The sequence below is a fragment of the Vespa velutina genome, chromosome 3, assembly GCF_912470025.1.
Source record: "Vespa velutina chromosome 3, iVesVel2.1, whole genome shotgun sequence".
In the NCBI taxonomy this organism is placed as follows: Eukaryota; Metazoa; Arthropoda; class Insecta; order Hymenoptera; family Vespidae; genus Vespa; species Vespa velutina.
This window is the reverse complement of record NC_062190.1, coordinates 12216925-12236370: the sequence shown is the minus strand read 5'-3', so window position 1 is coordinate 12236370 and position 19446 is coordinate 12216925. Positions and strand designations below refer to the sequence as shown.

General features: G+C 36.3%; 4 protein-coding genes across 6 annotated transcripts; 3 read left to right on the top strand and 1 right to left on the bottom strand.

Annotated features, from left to right (window-relative positions):
• The first annotated feature begins 109 nt into the window (after positions 1-109).
• On the top strand, positions 110-8850 carry LOC124948182 (probable citrate synthase 2, mitochondrial). Its single transcript, XM_047491465.1, has 4 exons — positions 110-278; positions 5959-6126; positions 6236-7159; positions 7244-8850. The coding sequence occupies exons 1-4, from the start codon at positions 234-236 to the stop codon at positions 7508-7510; spliced, it is 1404 nt and encodes a 467-aa protein (XP_047347421.1). The 5' UTR covers positions 110-233; the 3' UTR covers positions 7511-8850.
• On the bottom strand, positions 8791-12846 carry LOC124948198 (ADP-ribosylation factor-like protein 5B). Its single transcript, XM_047491507.1, has 3 exons — positions 12397-12846; positions 11571-12015; positions 8791-11351 (listed from the first exon to the last, which is right to left on the bottom strand). Exons 1-3 carry the CDS (start codon positions 12440-12442, stop codon positions 11303-11305), a joined length of 540 nt encoding a protein of 179 aa, XP_047347463.1. The 5' UTR covers positions 12443-12846; the 3' UTR covers positions 8791-11302.
• Positions 12847-13986: 1140 nt separating this feature from the next.
• LOC124948180 (6-phosphogluconate dehydrogenase, decarboxylating) lies at positions 13987-16873 on the top strand. Of its 2 annotated transcripts, none has more exons than XM_047491462.1 (5): positions 13987-14491; positions 14602-14937; positions 15314-15558; positions 15642-16270; positions 16345-16873. In XM_047491462.1, exons 2-5 carry the CDS (start codon positions 14670-14672, stop codon positions 16685-16687), a joined length of 1485 nt encoding a protein of 494 aa, XP_047347418.1. In that variant the 5' UTR covers positions 13987-14491; positions 14602-14669; the 3' UTR covers positions 16688-16873. The 2 variants fall into 2 exon arrangements, with proteins under 2 accessions (XP_047347418.1, XP_047347419.1); XM_047491463.1 differs by having other exon boundaries at positions 13994-14491; positions 14714-14937.
• A 717-nt stretch (positions 16874-17590) lies between these two features.
• LOC124948196 (INO80 complex subunit E) lies at positions 17591-19349 on the top strand. Of its 2 annotated transcripts, none has more exons than XM_047491502.1 (6): positions 17591-17751; positions 18027-18177; positions 18347-18528; positions 18596-18722; positions 18830-19002; positions 19086-19349. In XM_047491502.1, exons 2-6 carry the CDS (start codon positions 18034-18036, stop codon positions 19168-19170), a joined length of 711 nt encoding a protein of 236 aa, XP_047347458.1. In that variant the 5' UTR covers positions 17591-17751; positions 18027-18033; the 3' UTR covers positions 19171-19349. The 2 variants fall into 2 exon arrangements, with proteins under 2 accessions (XP_047347458.1, XP_047347459.1); XM_047491503.1 differs by having other exon boundaries at positions 17607-17751; positions 18018-18177.
• Positions 19350-19446: the final 97 nt, after the last annotated feature.

Genomic DNA, 19446 nt, shown 5'->3' with positions numbered 1-19446 from the left:
TGAAAATTTCGAAAGAATTCCGGGTACTTTCCATTGGCGTTATCGTAATACGAGAAGGAGAAGACTTAGTACGCGTGCGCGAGCTCGAAAACTCTTAGCGGAAGGAGGAGAGACGTGACGAGTCGGTTGAGTTGAGCGCCAGAGCTCCGCGTGGTCAGTTGCTTCCTTGATTGGTTGGTCAGTTTGTCGGTAAATTATTTAAGAGGATCTACGACTTCAGGATAGTAAGGACGATGGCACTGTTTCGTTTTAGTTCCAAACGATGTCTCGAATTACAGGTAAGCGACGAATTATTATCCATCGTTCATATTTCCATCGTATTATTATATAAAGATCAGGAGAATGTGGAAGATTTGAATAAATCTTTAAAGAAACGACGACACGTTTTCAATTTCGGTGCGAAATTCGAACGATCTGTGGCAGGTGTCGAGGGAGGTTCGCATTCCCAACCTTTCATTTTGTTTCGCGAGACCTACTTCGACTTGTAATTTTCACGGATCTTTGTAATTTTCACGAGAAAAGGTGGAGGTCGATCGATTTCCGTTTCCCCTTTGTCTCTCGCTCTCTTTCTCTGCGATTATCTCGATATTTTCACGACACGGCAGAAAAAGGCTAAAGAGACTCTGATGTTCGAGGAGGGCGTTCGTTCGTTCGTTCGTTCGCTCGTTCGTTCGTCCGTTCGCTCGCTCGCTCGCTCGTTCGTTCGTTCGTTCGTTCGTTCGTTCGTTCATTTTATCGACCGACATTACCTACCATTATTGAACATCTCCAACGACGAATATACGATAATTTTCGATTTCTTTTTTAATATTCACCCTATTCTGCGTCCACAAAGGAATGAAAATCTTAAACTCGATATTTCTGCTCTCCCTCCCTTCCACCCTGTGCCTGTCCCTCTATTTCCATCTCTCTATCTCCCTCTGACGAAGAGCGTGAGAAAAGAAGAGAGCGTACCTATTGGAACGAGCTACTGGAAAGAGGGTGCCCCTCGTTATTCGACGCGCAAACTGCGGATGCGCTCCGGTGTAAGACGACGACGACGACGACGACGACGACGAGTCGAATTTTTTGCTCTGCGATAAACGCAATATATATGCAGATTGATTTGATTTCCTGACACTTCTATATTTTAGGTATTCCGTCAGTAATACGTCTAGCTTACCGACCAAGAGTTCGATCAATGTCATCTCTAGTTATGTAATAAAATTGTCGTTGCCGACCGATCGGCAATATCTGTCTCCGGTCGTGGACAGATATTCTTTCTCCATTTAAAGAGACAGACAGGCAGGCTTGAGAATTTAAAAAGTCCCGCATTCTCTATGAAAAAGTACCCATCAAGCACATAGGAAGGAATTTCTTGTTCGCGCCAAATTTTACGTTCGTTGTATTAGCTATTCATACTGTTACGAGCAAACGTTCGAACCAATTTTATAATTATCACCGAGGAATGAAAAATTTAACTCGTTATCTAATCGATAGAATCGATTAGAGTTTCTTTCAGCCCTCATATGCGACAAGGTGGAAGTATGTGGGACATGATGACTTCTTGGTTCGTCTAAAAATACGAGACGCGTGTGTTTCTTTTCACGGAATATGTATCTTCGCTTACGTGATCTACCTCGTAATGGAATCTTTTGTTCCTCGTGAGACTCGTCCTTGTTTGAATCGTTCATTCGCGAGCTTTATTAAAGTTCTTTCCATCTATTCTTTTTCTTTTTTTCTTCAAATTTATCCCATATTTGTCGATGGAAGAGCCAAGAGAAAAGTTGGCCCAGAGAGAGGTTGAGAACAGGGACGGAGAGAGAGAGAGAGAGAGAGAGAGAGAGAGAGAGAGAGAGTTCATTGAAGAATATAAGTAGTATGATAGAGAATGGCGATTTTGCAAGACTTCGGCTAAGTTTAGCAACATTTCGAGGTCAAAAATCTGACCCATTTTCTTGATCCGCTTTGGTCATGACCCGATCCTTGATAGCACCTGCCTAGCGCATACCGCCCTCGAGCATGATCCGATCAGATCGGATCATAAATATCTATCTATTTCGATCTACGTAATACGTTTCGATTGTTTTCTTCTCTTCTCTTTCGAATTGAAAAGTAATTGCTTATCACATTCTACCGTTTCTACTTAGATATATTTACTCCGTTGTTATAATGTCTTCCTTCTGCGTTAGCCAAGCAAGAAGAATTAACAAAGGAATAATTAGAGAAAGAACATAGGCGTGTCGGTCGAGCGAAACTATCTTTTCTCTCCTTTTATTTAATCCAAGTAATCTGGCAAGATAACATTCTTTTGCCCTTATTTATAAACGGCTCGATCGTTACCTAACATCGAGACATACAGGCATATGGCCTCCGAATCGCATAACGAATTATTTCAGGGTTGCGCTTCTTTCTTTTCTACTCGAAACCGTACTTTATTTTTAGTAACGCCTCGTAAATAGTTTCCTTTTCGTCAAGTGTCTTCCGAGGAAGGTGTATAGCTTTCGCCTTTAGATAGAATTATTTCTTCTGTAGATGCATACCGTACATACGTACACACACACACACATATATATATATATATATATATACATACAGACACACGCTTAAGTTTACGTTACGTGTAAACAGTCTGAATTTATTTCGGTCCACGTCCTTGCGCGTAGGTCCGATCAGCGATCTGAAATTTAATCGCGCGTTTGGATCTTTAACTCTCCTCCACGCATTGATACGCGTTAAGCATATATTTCAGAACTAATAAAGAGCTCTTGATACCGGACCGCCAACACTCTCCGTCGTTCGTTTTAACGCCATTCGACGATTACATGACTCGAAATCAATTAGATAATTGCGATTCGCGGGTGTGCACCAACTGGCAATGCCCTTCACAACCCGCTCTTTATTACGTAATATACGATACCAAGTGTTATCAAGCGCGTCGAGTGGTTTATCTTACTAATAATTAATCAACGCACATACACGCGCGCACATAATACACACAACTGATCACACATGCCGTCAATGCGTGATAATTTGATAAAAATGCGTCCGTACTTGAGCGTGCGTTCGGAAACGATTTTCACAATTCGAGGATTTAATGAAATAGGTAGACATCTACATATTCTTATTTCGTATCTATGATTCTCGATTGGTTTACATTTTGTTTTCCTCCTATCGACAAGCAAATAAGTGTGTAGAGTAATATTTCATTAGAGATTTATCCGGGCATATCATATGGATTTACACTCCAAGACTGTTAAACGATAGAAATGAATGCCGTTAAAACGGACGGTGAAAGTTGGTAAGCGTCTATGTTCGTACCAACGGGTGATATCCAAAGATAATCTTTATTTATTTCTCGTCAAAGTATTATGGTACGCATACGGAGGAAACATTTCCCTTTGCGTTGTAAGAAATAAGCGATCTTAAAAAAAAAAAAAAAAAAAAAAAAAAAAAAAAAAAAAAAAAAAAAAAAAAAAGAAAAAAAAGGTTTATAGTAATTAATGACACGTTCATAATATATTCTATAACAATTGGAGATATGTCGTTTTTGAGTGAAAATACAAAAAATGAAAAAGCATTTTTGCATAGCGTTAGGAAAATATAAATATATAACAATGCAAATAAATAGGACGCAACCCAATATTTATTTTTAATTTTAGAAATATCGCTCGTTCGGCCCGAGCACGTTTTTTATTGGAAGGGGAATATATTACATATTATACGATATTATGTTTACGTATACCAAATGACAAACTTATTCAATTAATCGGAATTCATTCTAAGAGGAAAAATAGTAAGGAATAATCGTTCCTTCCTCGTCGATCATCGAGAGTAGCTGATAATGTGAGATGCGAGAGATGGTGCACGCGAGGATGAATCGATATAACTGTAGATAGTTGAAATTTTTTAATTGGTGCGCAAAGTTTTTTATTAATAGCATTGCAAAAGTTTTATCAATGAAGAAATGCCAGGAGATAAAAGTTCGCCATTGTCTCATGAATTATCGTGATTACGACACGACGAGACATTTACAATCGACGATTGATAAATTTCTCATAGTTATTGTTTCCTTACCAATTGTGTCATCGTTGTTGTATCATAATCAAGTTCTCAAATTTAAAGTCGGATCCAAGAGATTCTTCGATCGTTTTACATGCCTCGGTGATAATCGATAATGACAATGGCTGATTCGATTTACACGCTAACCACCCGATAGATCCTTTCGCAAACGGTTAACCGCAACGAGAATACGTTCTCATATACTTATTATTTTTTTATTGTTTTGAAAAGGGAAACAATACTTTTCCCATAGACGATTATGAAGTATACGTGTGTTAAAGTATCGTTACGTTGATGTATTTGCGTGACCAATACTCGTTGGAACATTAAATTATATAATATAATAAGTAATACGAACAATTTTATCTTTAGGTTTATACTGGCCAAGTTCCAAACTCATCGTTTCTCTCAGAGAAATAGTTACGGAACGGAAATTTAACGAAAGACGATGCGCTCTAATCTTATAGTTATTTGAAATCTGATCGACAAAATTATGTAAAAGTATTATTTTGAGATAGAAGTTACATCGAACTAACGATGTCGTCAATTCGAACCTCGATCGATTGCAGATTCCAAATATATAATTATTTGTATGTATTATAAGTAGGTAGAGATTATATAGATATTCTTACGTAAAAATAATTGTCCATTTATGGAGCGTGCTATCGAGGAAAAAGATAATAAGAGAGCTGCGCGTGACACGAGGAGCGATCTTTGGACAGGGACCTTTGAGAATTTAAAGATTTAGGTAGATTGCCTGACATCTTTCTTATCCACAAATAATGACCAAGTAAATTCAGCCTGTACCAAGTAAGTTCGAATTTACATTTCGCGAAAAAATATCTAACGAACGAACGAACGAAGAAACGGCCATCAACGTCACACTCGAGTATCACGCGAGTGAATAAAAATAGAGCCAATCGCGTTACTCGATGGCAAGCGACGATACTTTTTTCAACGATCGTCGGTGTTACCACCACGAGGCTAAGCATGATAATGACCTCTAATGCGAGACCTCGTGACCTCAAGACGAGTCCCCACTTTATCTCATACCAAACGATCCGATTCACGTACGCGATATCAGCGATGACCACGCACGCGTCGTATCAGAAAATTTCACACAAAAAATCGCGCATAGTTCTTAAATGAAATTATTTCGTTTTCGGCCAAAAAATGGCAAAAAAAAAAAAAAAAAAAAAAAAAGAAAGAAAAAGAAAAGAAAAGAAAAGAAAAGAAAAGTTAACTTCAAATTTCATAGACACGAATATAGTTAGCTTTAACGAAGCGACGGATAGCTATTTGGAAATCCTTTAGAGCTTTAGAACGCGTTAATTGAAATGTCATATTTTGAAATCGTTAACGTTGGCTCTGTCATTGCATCGAGCTTCGATAATTCATATCTATGATTATATTATAGGTACGCTCGATAAGCGACGTTTATATAATATCATAAATTCATTAATCTGAAAGGAAAAGAGAAGAACTGTGTACGGACGTAATATGAGACGCGATAAGAGAAAATCGGAGCGATTTAAGAAATCGATCGATAAACTTCTCATCGTTTGACATTTCTCTCGTTCATTATTCAATACTCTCGTGAGAGCACATTAATCTTCAAGTAGAAATTCTGACGTAGCAGCGCGGAAGTAGGATCGCTCGCGTGTGAATCGTTATCCGCTTTTAACGTATTGGAATTAACGTTGTGTAGTACGTGTGCGTCGCGTTTATGCACCCCCCCCCCCCCCCCACGGCCCCAACTCTTTTACGTAATTCGTATGTTCCGCCGTGTCAATGGTTCAGAATTTATAGACATATTCTCAATCTTTGCGCATTTCTCAAGTTTCACTTTTATAACAGATATACTGGTGTTCCTAACGAAAATATCAATGTGATAGATATTCTCTTGTCTGGTTTCAGAAATTGACAAGCACGGTTACGAGCTCTGTGGTCGTTCGATCGTTAGCCGATTCTTCGACCGACCTTAAGAAAGTTTTATCCGAGAAGATACCCAAGGAGCAAGAACGCATAAAGGCCTTTCGCAAGAATCATGGCTCTACCAAAGTTGGAGAAGTCACCGTCGATATGGTAATTACGATAAGCTAATGCGATGAAAATAAAAAAAGGAAAAAAACCTCCCGATAATATGTATTTATGACCGATTGATTGATTGATGATTTAACTCGATGATACGTAGATGTACGGTGGGATGCGCGGTATAAAAGGATTAGTCTGGGAGCCATCCGTACTCGATCCAGAAGAAGGTATTAGATTTCGTGGTAAGTCGATCCCAGAATGCCAAAAGGTCCTTCCAAAGGCTTCAGGAGGCGCTGAACCACTACCGGAAGGTCTTTTCTGGCTTCTTATAACCGGAGACGTTCCAACCGACGCCCAAGTCAAAGCGATCTCGCAGGAATGGGCAGCTAGGAGTGCGTTACCGAAGCACGTAGTCACGGTCTTGAACAGTTTTCCAAAGAGTCTGCATCCTATGACGCAATTCTCAGCGGCCATCACTATATTGAACAGCGAGAGCGAATTCGTGAAAGCGTACAACAAGGGAGTCCATAAGAGCAAGTATTGGGAAACGGTTTACGAGGATTCTATGAATGTAATCGCCAAATTGCCCGTCATTGCCGCTACGATATATCGAAACATTTATAAAGACGGCAAAGGTTTGGGTTCCGTCGATACGGGCAAAGATTGGTCTTGGAATTTCGCAAACATGCTCGGTTACGACAATCCTCAGTTCATAGAACTCATGAGACTCTATTTAACCATCCACTCCGATCACGAGGGTGGTAACGTTTCGGCGCATACCACTCACTTGGTAGGCTCGGCATTGTCCGACCCTTATCTGTCCTTTGCCGCCGGCATGAACGGCTTGGCCGGGCCCCTTCACGGTTTGGCAAATCAAGAGGTCTTGGTATGGTTGGAAAAATTACGTTCCCAAGTAGGAGACAGTCCTAGCGACGAGAAGCTCAAAGATTTCATTTGGAATACATTGAAGAGTGGCCAAGTGGTGCCTGGTTACGGACACGCTGTACTCAGGAAGACCGATCCCAGATATACGTGTCAGAGGGAATTTGCGTTGAAACACTTGCCCGACGATTCCCTCTTCAAGGTAATTTTCATTTATAAACTTTTGTCTCTTATTACTCGCGGGTACACCAACTCGTTTACTATAATACTATATAATCAATTTTAGCTGGTCGCTCAAGTCTACAAGATCGTACCTCCTATTCTTCTTGAAACTGGAAAAGTGAAGAACCCATGGCCAAACGTAGACGCCCATTCGGGAGTACTTTTGCAATACTACGGTATGAAGGAAATGAACTATTACACCGTTCTCTTTGGAGTATCGCGCGCTTTGGGCGTCCTAGCCTCCTTGGTTTGGGATCGTGCTCTTGGTTTACCCATCGAAAGGCCCAAATCTTTGAGCACCGATCTACTAATGAAGGCCGTTAAGGCATAAAATGGAGACCCGTGTTTGCGCGCAACGTTTCAGTATCATTAAAGACACCTTAAGATCAAATCTGCCGACATCGACCGTTATATCGATGTCTACGAGCTTTGGCGATGAAAATCGACCGATTCGACGAGCGAGCGAGCGAGCGAGCGAGCGAACGAGCGAACGAGCGAGCGAGCGAGAGAGCGAGAGAGCGAGAGAGCGAGAGAGCGAGAGAGCGAGAGCGAGAGAGAGAGAGAGAGAGAGAGAGAGAGAGAGAGAGAGAGAAAGCTCTACGAGTCAGTTTTAACTTCATTTTGATACGACCCCAAGGGAATATCATTTTTAATTAAGCCGCTTAACGGATGGACCTAACGGATGTATTAAAGGCTACGAGAGAACGAATCATCTCCCGTCTTGTGACGCGATGTCGATTTTACAAAAGGACACTAGCCGCATTTTCTTAGACTCAAGTGCGGCTTGCGTCTTTTCGCTTTTCGAGCATCGTGAAATAAAAAAAAAAAACATACGTATAATTGGAAATAAAAGTACGTAATAACTGCCGAATGAAGGAAAAATATTAAAAACGGCAGTCTCATAGGTAAGGTAATAGATATATGTAAATAGTTGCCGCTTGATATTCACATGATAATAACATGGAATAAAACCAGATACTAATTCTAGTATCTATACAGAGATAAAAGGCGGTAATAAATCCAATATCGAAAGATAACTGAGCGTTTCAATTAAATAAATAATCAACGCAATATTAGATACAGCATAGTAGCGCATAGCGCTTATTGTTAAAAGAACATGATCGTCATCGTCGTTGTCATCGTCCGATAATTCAATGAACACTGCCCAAAATTACGCGCGTTTTTATTTTTTAGAATCTTATAATACACCTCTTGATTGATATAAATATTAAATTCCTTGTCTCTCATTTTTCAAAGGACAAAAACAATATTAGGTGGTATATTAGTTAGCGGTAATATGTATGTACAAGGTGCTACATATCGTTACAACATCTTACAATTAGAGATGCACATATTATTTCACTTGCTCAGGAAGTTCAAGTATATCGCGATATTTTCACTACCTAATAGTCTCCGTAACAGAAAACACTTACAAGGCTAACTATATACTTAATTAAATATCGTTCAAAGTGCTTACTATGGCACAGGTTGTTGGTTTTAGATTTTCTCAAACATACTAATAAAATTTAATCGGTCTTATACCGAGCCAGTACGAGATATGCGTAAATTAAGAAGGATGACCAGTGGTAGATCCACTGTTATGAGGATGTATGAGTGTGTGCGATTCTTTATTTATAATAAACATGAAAATAAATAGATATTTAAAAATAATATGCGATATACGCAATCATTTCTTCTTAATACCTAATCTGATAAATGCACAAGTACAAGGACGTCAACTCTTAAACAACCGATCGATTCTTAATACGATATTACATCAAACTTTCGTTTCATATATGATAGACAGACGGGAAATTAAGTAAATTCTAATATTTCTTTGCATTTTCCTTTAAAATACATTTTATTCGCTATTTACTATTTATTAATAACGTCACGGCGCAGAACGTATCTATCCAAGATAATGGAATTACCAATAAGTGCAACTTTATTGCAGCCCTCCTCATTATCTCTAATTTATTATGTAATTTAATGCAGAGATTTTATTATAAATTTAAACCACGCGTACTTTTTCCGTACGGGTTCCGTACGGATCCTTCATTTTCATGTTAATATTTTTCAAAAGTGATACTATCGGAACAAAAAGAGATCATCACTTGTACGTAGTATCAAAATTTTAAAAGAGGAAGACGGATAGAAGAGATCTAACGATTTCGTGTGATTTTGAACAATGTCGTAGGAAACAGGTTCGCCTGCTTTATTAAATTGAACATGATTCTCTCTCTCTCTCTCTCTCTCTCTCTCTCTCTCTCTCTCTCTCTCTCTCTCTCTCTCTCTCTCTCTCTGTATGTACATATATGCATATACATATACACACACACACACACACACACATATATATATATATATATATCACATACATATATATATATACATATATATACATGTAACGCACACACGCTTTATAACACGCTGTCTTCGTCCTGTTTTTTTTTAACTAATTCAAATAAGAAAATAACTCAAGGTGATAAAAATCTTCGATTCGATAATACTAGTTTTAGCCACGTTTCTATCAACAATTATATCATTGAAACACTTTGACAAAATTTCGATTAAAGAGAAAATAACGTATGTATGTTCACATATACGATGTGCAGGAAAGTGCAATTATTATAGGTATGCGCGATAGTTCGTTATTTTCAAGTGTCATTTCTCAATATGAGAAAATTATTTTATACGTAAGATTCTCACTCTTGACTTTAGACGGCATTTATCTTATACAATGATGTTTAACATTTTCTCAATTAAATTTAATCAACGTTCATTATATTGATACTCAATATTGTTAACATCTTGACTGAATATTGTCCAAGTAACGCAAACCTGACGCAGTAATATTTCTAGCTGCATACAAATTATTATCAAAGAGCCGTTGATTGAACATTAAAACAATATATTTTTAATTAATTAATAAATAAAACTTTTTGTTCCATAATATATAATTACACAGAAATGAATTTGTATCGTTTCGTATTAAGTGTATTAATTTAATTAAGATTATTTGTAACGCACAAGTCAAATTAGATTTTCCCAGCAAACACCCGTCCCTCAGTTATCTATCCTTGTTATGAAGTCTTACAGCTGTTTGCACGGTTCGAAATCTGCTTAAAATTTGATACAGAAATGTTAAAAATATGTTACAGATTGGAGCTATACTTGCTGACCTTACTTTTTTCTTCTTCTTCTTCTTCTTCTTCTTCTTCTTTTCTGTAGTTTTTTCCTTTTTTTTTCTTTTTTCTTTATTTCTTTTTTTCTTTTTTTTTCTCTCTTTTTTTTTTTTACAGTCGCTTATCGTTAATAAAGTGTATAAAAACTATGTACAAAGATGTACCTTTTACTTTTGCATAAGAAGCCAAACGATGATATTCTCTTTGTATGTAAACAAGTACTTCCTGCGGCTTCGGCATTTGTTATAAGCACAAGTGAACGGGTCGGATTCTATTTTCAAGAATTTATTTTAGATTCTTCCAATTGCGCTTCTTTTTCTTATAATAACCCCGATAGTTTATTATTGGATAGTACTTGCGGGAATTAAATGATATATGAAATATGTGCGAACGAGGAATAAGACTTGGCAGTTATCACTCTTGAAAATGCATGTTACTTAAACGTAAAACAACACATATTTTAACATATCTGTAATATTGTAAAATTAATCAAGCATTATACATCATGGGAAACCTCCTATTTTATATTTTACAATTTTCTTCAGCTTCGCTCTTTTTTTTTCTTCTTTTTTTTCTTTTTTTTTTTTTCTTTTTTTTTTCTTTTATGCCTATCGATAATTCATCTTTTCTCCACAATTATTTTCACGTTTTTATATCAGGAAACGCGAGCGTGTATTATTATTTTATTGAAAATAAATAAATTTTTTGCCCGTCCACTCTGAAATACATTGAACATTTGCTACGGTAATTGTCTCGGTATATGCAGTTATACTTTGATCATCGTACTATAAATTAATGTATCATTTTAAAACGTCATAAAATTATTTTTTCCAATATGTGTACGACCATCAAAGTAGCAACGATACTAACTCGCGCTAATCACATATTATACAGTTTAGTTATTCCGTCGAATTTATGACAAATTCTCATAATGTACGTCATGTCTTCTTGAGACGTCCAACGATCCATTCCAGTCCTTGATAGAGTCTACAATGTCAATTATTTTATCAATATTATACGATCGTATTCGTACTTGCCGCATCTAACAAGAATTCTTCTCTACCGAATAGTGTATGTATATACGTGTGTGTGTGTGTGTGTGTGTGTGTGTGTAGAGAGAGAGAGAGAGAGAGAGAGCGCGCGAGCATAACATAATAATGCAAAGCATGAAAGAATGAAGAAAGAAAGAAAGAAAGAAATATTTACCCTTCTCCCGTGAGAGCACAACAGCTTTGTATGTGCCACTGATGTTTTTTGATCGACGTTAAATCTAGTTGCCTTGAAATTTCAGCGGCTGTCATACTACCCTTCAAGTCCTGCTTATTAGCATAAACTAAAACATTAGCTTTGCTAAGTTCCTCGTGATTTAACATAGAATACAATTCTTCTCTTATCACACCGAGTCTCTCTCTATCTGTGCTGTCTATAACCATAATTATGAATTCTGTATTCGTGTAATAAGTAGACCATGCGGCCCTTAAGCTCTGCTGTCCCCCTAAATCCCACATTATGAAATGAATATTCTTCCATACTACTTCTTCTACATTTGAACCAATAGTCGGGGACGTATGAACAACCTCGTTCATTAGAAATTGATATAATATGGTTGTTTTACCGGCGTTGTCCAATCCTACCATAACTATTTTATGTTCTGAAAAATGATTTATTTTTTCGATAAAATTTATATATACAAGTAGTAATGTAGTAGTAAATGTAAATTTGTAACATATGAATGAATACATCGCGTAGAACGTAGAAACATGTAATATGTCAACTTAGCAAGTAATTAAGTAATACAAGTGGAAGAGGCCACAAAATATGGCCATGACCAAGCATTTCTTACTCTTGTATAATCCACTTGTATGTAGTTTTACAATTGTAAATAATACAAAAAAGTTACAAATAACAAAGATAATGGATATATATTAAAATCAAGACGGTAAAAATTTAATAAATTTGTGAAAATGTCACTTTCACAAGAAGAAAGAAGCAAGGCATAAATATTGGATTACTCAAAAAAGATCGCTTTTACCTTCGTTACCAAAGAGACTCCACAACTTTGCAAATAGCAATCCCATATTGAGCCCACAGTTCCAAAATAATTCGAAAAACCGCGCTCGGTAACTCTCTCTCTCTCTCTCTCTCTCTCTCTCTCTCTCTCTCTTTCCCTCTCTGTCTCTTCCTCGTTTGCAGCCTTGATTACGATAAAGAGAATGTATTTCGACTTAGAAATAGGACATCCATCTCATTGTTACAGGGTTATGTCCAGCTTTCCATCACTTCACTCTTTCTCATTTGCACGATATTTTGCAGCCTCATGTCAACGACCGGTGTACCGTAGAAATGAGAAATGCACGATGGTTTTCCAACTGTTGCAAGTACAATTAGATAAACTGTTAAATGGAGTAATTTTAGGCGAACATTCCCTAATCTAATTAAGACGATCGCGACATGTTGCATATGCGATTAAAATGCCCCTACATACTGATTGGCCCAATCCGAGTTTGCAGGTATGACGATACGAGATATTACCATGCGCCGATTGGAGGAGAACTACTAGAAAGCGTTGAGCGCGCGTAAAACGATATTTCCCTGCCAATCAAACGTCCATATCTATATATATAGATAGATAGATAGATAGATAGATAGATAGATAGATAGATAGATACATTAGAATTCCTAAATGATGATTTACTCTTCATAGTTGCAACTACTCTTGACTGGTAAATACTCGAAACGAAACTATAATGTTGCATATGAAGTGCATGGATCGTTCAACGAAATGTTAAGTAATCGAAAGTATCGAGTACGGAAGGACTCTCTCCAGAACGATACTCCACAAGATTCAAATTTCTTATACAATAATTCGAATTTGATATTTCCATTATATCGTAAAAGGGAGAGTAATTTAATAGATAGTTACTCTTTGGATATATTTTTCTTAAATTTATAAATTCTAAATGAATATAAATAGTGAATTTTATAGAAATTTCAATGTCTATTCGCAATTACATTTTTTCTTTTTTTACTCTTTTCCCAATATTATAGTCATCGTTACAAAATATTTATGAATGTTATTAAAGACGTTAACGAAAAAGCAATATGTAAGATTAGGTGCGATAAGTAATACTAGTTCGATGAAAATAGAGTTAAAAGCAAATGAAGGATTATTGAACGCCGCCATCTGAAGGCGAAAGTTCTAACTAAACTATACACATCTAGCTGCAATATATATAAAAATTCCATTTTTATATATATTACAGCGCCAACTAGTGAGTCGACATTAGAGGTACTGTTAGCGCGCTTTCTTTAAAAAAAATCTCATCGTTACTATGTGTTTTTGCTTATGAAAACGTGATTTATGCAACGATATGCAATTTTTTTTAAACGATATGCAATTTGATTTTTCATACGCGCGCACACACAAAGAGATAAATAGATACGAACGTATTTATCACAATGACGCATTTCTCTTGAGTTATTAATCTTCCTTGATGACGCATGTTCTTGAGCGAATGTAAAATTACACGGATAAAATATGCGTAATTGTTTAATATCAATGAGTATAATAGACATATTGTATATATACGCGTAACATCGGTTTCCTTTATAACGATTATGCTTAATCGGCAGAAATGGAAGTAATACATGTTATATAAAAAAAAAACAGAATAGTTGGGTTTTTCTTTTCCTTTCAAATCTACGTATATGATATTGATATAAAAAATGTGATGAATTTTCAGTTCGGTAAAAAAGTAGCGACAAAAAAAAGATCGCATATGTACGCGCGCGCGCGCGTGTTGGTGTGTATACGCATGCACACACACACCGTCGCATACATGACATACCACAAAGGAAGAATTTTGGAGGCTTGCTTGCGTAATATATTGTGAAATTCGATTTAAGCGCATTAGTGGTAGTAGCGGTAGTATCCCAGCTAGAATGCCGAGGATATGTGCGTTATGATTGGCTTATTGATGTCTGATGACTCTGCGAATACATGATTATTATGTGCTGTGTTAGTTGGACATTCGTCAGACATAGGTATATATGGCCACTTGTTGCTGCTTATTATCCTTCCGAAGAATATTTTCGTTAATTAATTTTTGAAAAGAAATGACGCAACCGTAAGTAATCTTTATTAATTTGATATTTAATATATATATTAAAATATAAAAAGCTTAATTAATTTATATTACATACGAATTCGACGATTTTTCTTCCATTTGTACAAAAGATATATCAACATTTAATTGAGAGATAACGTATGAGATATATATTTAAATGAGAGAGTGAACATTTTTCATGAGAGGCTTTCATTGCAAGGGATTTCATTTGGAAAATTTCAGCACTGCAGATATCGCATTAATCGGCTTAGCCGTTATGGGACAAAATCTTATATTGAATATGAATGATCATGGCTTTGTCGTTTGTGCCTACAATCGTACAACGGATAAGGTAAAGGCATTTCTTGAAAATGAAGCTAAGGGCACAAAAATCATTGGTGCATTTAGTTTGCAAGAAATGGTTAGTAAACTAAAGTCTCCAAGAAGAGTAATGTTATTAGTTAAAGGTAAGGCAATGATGTTTTCATACATGTGTATTTTTTTTGTGTGTGTGTGTGTGTGTGTGTGTGTGTTGCAGTTGCAAGAAAACCGTTCAATTTAGTTGGTTAATTGTCGATTAAGTTTTATGATACTCGCTTTGATAATAAAAGTATTGAAATTTTGATAATTATTTGCTTTAGGTCTAATACAAATATTGAAATATTTTTATAACGTATCGTTGTAATACAAAATGTATGTAATCGAAAAGATTTTGTAGAAAGAGCAAATGATTGATTTGGCCCATAACGTGTTCGTTCGTAGTAAACGTAGATTAAATTAAATATTCCTTGTACGTCGACGTAAATGAATAAATTTTCGTAAGAGTCTTGGGTACGTTCGCAGCTGGCTCCGCCGTAGATGCATTTATCGAACAGCTTGTGCCTTTGTTATCTCCCGGAGATATTATCATTGACGGTGGTAATTCCGAATATCAAGATACTGAAAGAAGAACGATATATTTAGAGAAAAAGGGAATACATTTTGTTGGAAGTGGAGTAAGCGGAGGAGAAGATGGAGCACGATATGGGCCCTCCTTAATGCCCGGTGGTAATCCTAAAGCTTGGCCGCATATCAAGGAAATCTTTCAAGTAATAAAGCAATTGCTAAATAATTTTTCGTTTCGTAATACTCCTTATGTCATTAATCATTTCATCAAGACGTACGTTTCCAGGCGATATGCGCTAAGGCTGACGGGGAGCCCTGTTGCGATTGGGTAGGTGAAACCGGTGCAGGACACTTTGTAAAAATGGTACACAATGGTATCGAATATGGTGACATGCAACTTATTTGCGAAGCCTATCATATCATGAGAGATGGTTTGCAATTGGATCAAAAAGAAATGAGCGAGGTTTTTAACGAATGGAACAAAGGGGAATTGGATTCATTTCTTATTGAAATAACCAGAGATATTCTTAAATACAAGGACGAGAAGGGCTATCTGTTGGAACGTATAAGGGATACGGCGGGACAAAAAGGAACGGGTAAATGGACGGCCATAGCGGCATTGGACTACGGTATACCTGTGACATTAATCGGAGAGTCAGTTTTTGCAAGATGCCTTTCCTCCCTGAAAAATGAAAGATTAGAAGCTAACAAAGTGTTGAAAGGACCGGATGATACCCTGTACGAAGGCGACAAAAAACAGTTCCTGGAACATTTACGAAAAGCTTTATACGCGTCGAAAATAATATCTTATGCTCAAGGCTTCATGTTACTGAGAGATGCTGCACGGGTTCACAAGTGGAATTTGAATTACGGCGGTATAGCGCTCATGTGGAGGGGTGGATGTATTATAAGAAGGTAATTATGACGAGTAAAATTATCGACAGAGTGAATTCGAACGCGTTAACTGATCATTATATTATCTTTTATAGTGCATTTTTGGGAAATATAAAATTGGCATTTGATAAAAATCCGAAACTTAGCAATTTACTGTTGGACGACTTTTTTGCCAAAGCAATGAAGGAATGCCAGAAGAGCATTAGATTCGTCGTTTCTAATGCTGTGACCCTTGGAATACCAAGTCCCGCATTATCAACGGCATTGGCATTTTACGACGGCTTTAGAACTGCTCGGCTACCAGCGAATTTACTTCAAGCTCAAAGAGATTATTTTGGAGCACATACGTACGAATTAATCGGCGAAGAAGGTCAATTTGTACACACAAATTGGACCGGTCATGGAGGTAACGTGTCCGCTTCGACGTACGATGCTTGAGTGTTGTCTCGAAGAGAAAAATTAATAAAAAGAAAACGATAAGGAAGCAAGTGTTGTGCAAATTGACGTTATGTAATAAAGCGTCGTAGGTTTTCGTCGACAGTAATAATTGAGGAAAACTTTTGTTTTAGGCCGATCATCAAAAAAAGTGTTTCTTTTTAATAAATATTTAATATTGAAATTTTATTTTGCCTCCTAAAAATGATAAATATTAATTAGTTATACGAACGTGAAAGACGCTTCGGCGGATTAACGTTATTTTTCTACATCTTATTGTACGCGGCTGTCTTAACGAACATAAATATATTTTTGAAAGTGAAAAAGGATAATAATTTGATCAACTCTATTGTAGCGATTTATAATCCCGTAATCTTAACGCGATTATTTTCCTTTCACCGAGTTAGCGAGTCTAACTTTTCTCTGTACGTATTATTTGTACATAGCGAGTAGAACCGGGAAAGAATTGTATTAGGCGGCAATTTCTTTTACGTTACGTTTACATTTAGCCAAATGATTCGTGGCTACGTTCCGACGTAACGCCCAATGGATAGATATTAAATTCAATGGGAATTCGATCGAATGAGAAAAGGCTTTTATAAGAAATTTATCCAATATCTGTTTATATGATTGGTGCGAGAAATGTAAATTTTTCAATTGCGATGACCCAATCACAAAGACCGTACGAGAAAGGGACATTCTGAGACTGGCGTCTCGTCTAAGGACAAACGAATCTAAGAGTCTACATTTGTAATTGTTTTTCTTATAAACATATCGCCATTTTGTTTCTTCATTTTTTCAATCGATTCTGTTTATCCTGTAAACTCTATTGACTTGAGTTGACTGTGGTTTCATCAGTGGAAAGGAAACAAAAAAGATGGACGAAAGTTACCAGACAAAAGTTCCCACACATCCCGTTTCCGGTCGAAAGAGAACCATTCTGAAGTTACCGAACAATCGATAAAAGGGTCCAGAATGGAAGCCAGTCATAAACAACTTATTTATCTTCATAATAATTGGTTGCCGCAAACGTTTGCGACACATAAAACAGAATTCTGCGTTTTTATGTAAGTATAATTTAAGTTGAAATTTGAACGTTATACGGAAACGCTACTTACATTACATTATTTCCTGATAGAAACATATGGCGATAAGCTCCTTCCCATTGTCGTTTGCTAGTTAACCTCAAACTTCTTTCATAAAATTCTTCATACGTAGACACGTATAATATATTATCTCTTTGGTTTTATACGTTATTATATTTAAAAGAATCGATAAGGGAATGATATAATTATTTCGTTGCAATTTTCGAATATTCCTTTATATGCGACAGTTGTTGTAGATGATCAATGTTGGAAGGATGGTATTGTCGTTCTATCGCAAACAACAATGCAGACGCGGAGGAAGATGACGAGGAAAGCCCTGAAGAGGAAGTACCCAATTACAAGGATCAGTATCGAAATCTTAAGAGAAAATTAAAATTTCTTATTTATGTACGTTGTGCGATACGTCAAAGTCTATAAATCAACACACACACACACATATATATATATATATATGTTATATATATGTATATGTATATGTATATGTATATGTATATGTATATTGTTATATGTTGATTTATAACATTAACATTTTATTAACAAGAAAAATCTATTTCAGGAAAATGAATGTTTTCAAGAAGCTTTAAGATCCACTCAAAGAAAATTACTTAAAGTAAACAGGGATAAAAGTTTCTTATTGGACAGATTGTTGCAATACGAAAAGGTAGACACGTCATTTAGCGAAAGCGATGAAACTGAATCGTCCGACGAAGAGGTTGCCAGGCTTGATACGTCCAAGAGGTAACTTTTAATCAAATTTTAATCTTAGCCAAATGTTTCTTTCTATATCATTAAAATACATTTCCAGAAAAAAGATGGAAATGAGTGTTGGTAATCATATTTCGCATCATCCGTCTACGGTTACAAAACCTCTTAATACGAGCAAAAAGAAAAAAGCTGCCCCGAAAGTATCGAAAACGAACAGCATACCTACGGTATGTAACGTTTATATATAGACGCGTGCGTCTCTTCCCTTTTGTTAATAGAAAGTTCAACGTTTATGTTAATAGGTAATTCCTTTTTTTTTTTTTTACCTTTCAAGGTACAAGCGTCCAACAATATGGTACCAATGTCTTTAATGTCGGATGGACATATGACACCGGAGGAAGTAGAAAGGCATTTGGAATCTCGTCAAACGTTTATAGAACTTGTCCCAGAGAAAGCACCACCTACGGTTCCAACAGAAATGTTTAGCAATGATCCTTCGCTGGATAGGTAACATTTAATTTCTATCGAATGATCGAAATATTAATTCAATTCATTATGGTGCTGCTCTCTATTGCGATCGTCTATTGTAGTGAATCCAATGAAATCGGCGAATTAGAAACGTCTCCCAGTAATATGGGCGAAGATTGTCTCAGCATGGACATGATGGCTGAGTGACATCAATTCAGTCATAGATTATTAATCAATTATAAATTGCACATAATTGCATGTTTCGTTAATATTAATATTTTATTCAATTAACTTATCTGTGTATTCGTCGTGTGTAGCATAATAAAATTTTTTATACATATGAAAAATGTATATGTAAAATATCTTTATAAATAATTTTGATCCAGTGTTTGGAGCAATATTTCATTTAATTAATGTACCAATATCATTGTTGATATTTATCATTTTTGTGGGAAAGTAGTTCGTTCTTGTATATACAAATCA

What these genes read in the sequence shown, in the direction of transcription:
- LOC124948198 (XM_047491507.1), bottom strand. Translation starts at nt 12,442, where the DNA reads ATGGGATTGCTATTTGCAAAGTTGTGGAGTCTCTTTGGTAACGAAG. An exon ending in GAGTCTCTTTGGTAACGAAG is followed by an intron (nt 12,016 to 12,396) that starts GTAAAAGCGATC and finishes ATCATTTTTCAG; the next exon opens with AACATAAAATAGTTATGGTA. An exon ending in TGTGCTCTCACGGGAGAAGG is followed by an intron (nt 11,352 to 11,570) that starts GTAAATATTTCT and finishes TTGACATTGTAG; the next exon opens with ACTCTATCAAGGACTGGAAT.
- LOC124948196 (XM_047491502.1), top strand. Translation starts at nt 18,034, where the DNA reads ATGTTGGAAGGATGGTATTGTCGTTCTATCGCAAACAACAATGCAGAC. An exon ending in AAACGAACAGCATACCTACG is followed by an intron (nt 18,723 to 18,829) that starts GTATGTAACGTT and finishes TTACCTTTCAAG; the next exon opens with GTACAAGCGTCCAACAATAT. An exon ending in AATGATCCTTCGCTGGATAG is followed by an intron (nt 19,003 to 19,085) that starts GTAACATTTAAT and finishes CGTCTATTGTAG; the next exon opens with TGAATCCAATGAAATCGGCG.
- LOC124948180 (XM_047491462.1), top strand. Translation starts at nt 14,670, where the DNA reads ATGAGAGGCTTTCATTGCAAGGGATTTCATTTGGAAAATTTCAGCACT. An exon ending in AGTAATGTTATTAGTTAAAG is followed by an intron (nt 14,938 to 15,313) that starts GTAAGGCAATGA and finishes GTACGTTCGCAG; the next exon opens with CTGGCTCCGCCGTAGATGCA. An exon ending in GGTGGATGTATTATAAGAAG is followed by an intron (nt 16,271 to 16,344) that starts GTAATTATGACG and finishes TATCTTTTATAG; the next exon opens with TGCATTTTTGGGAAATATAA.
- LOC124948182 (XM_047491465.1), top strand. Translation starts at nt 234, where the DNA reads ATGGCACTGTTTCGTTTTAGTTCCAAACGATGTCTCGAATTACAG. An exon ending in AACGATGTCTCGAATTACAG is followed by an intron (nt 279 to 5,958) that starts GTAAGCGACGAA and finishes GTCTGGTTTCAG; the next exon opens with AAATTGACAAGCACGGTTAC. An exon ending in GAGAAGTCACCGTCGATATG is followed by an intron (nt 6,127 to 6,235) that starts GTAATTACGATA and finishes GATGATACGTAG; the next exon opens with ATGTACGGTGGGATGCGCGG.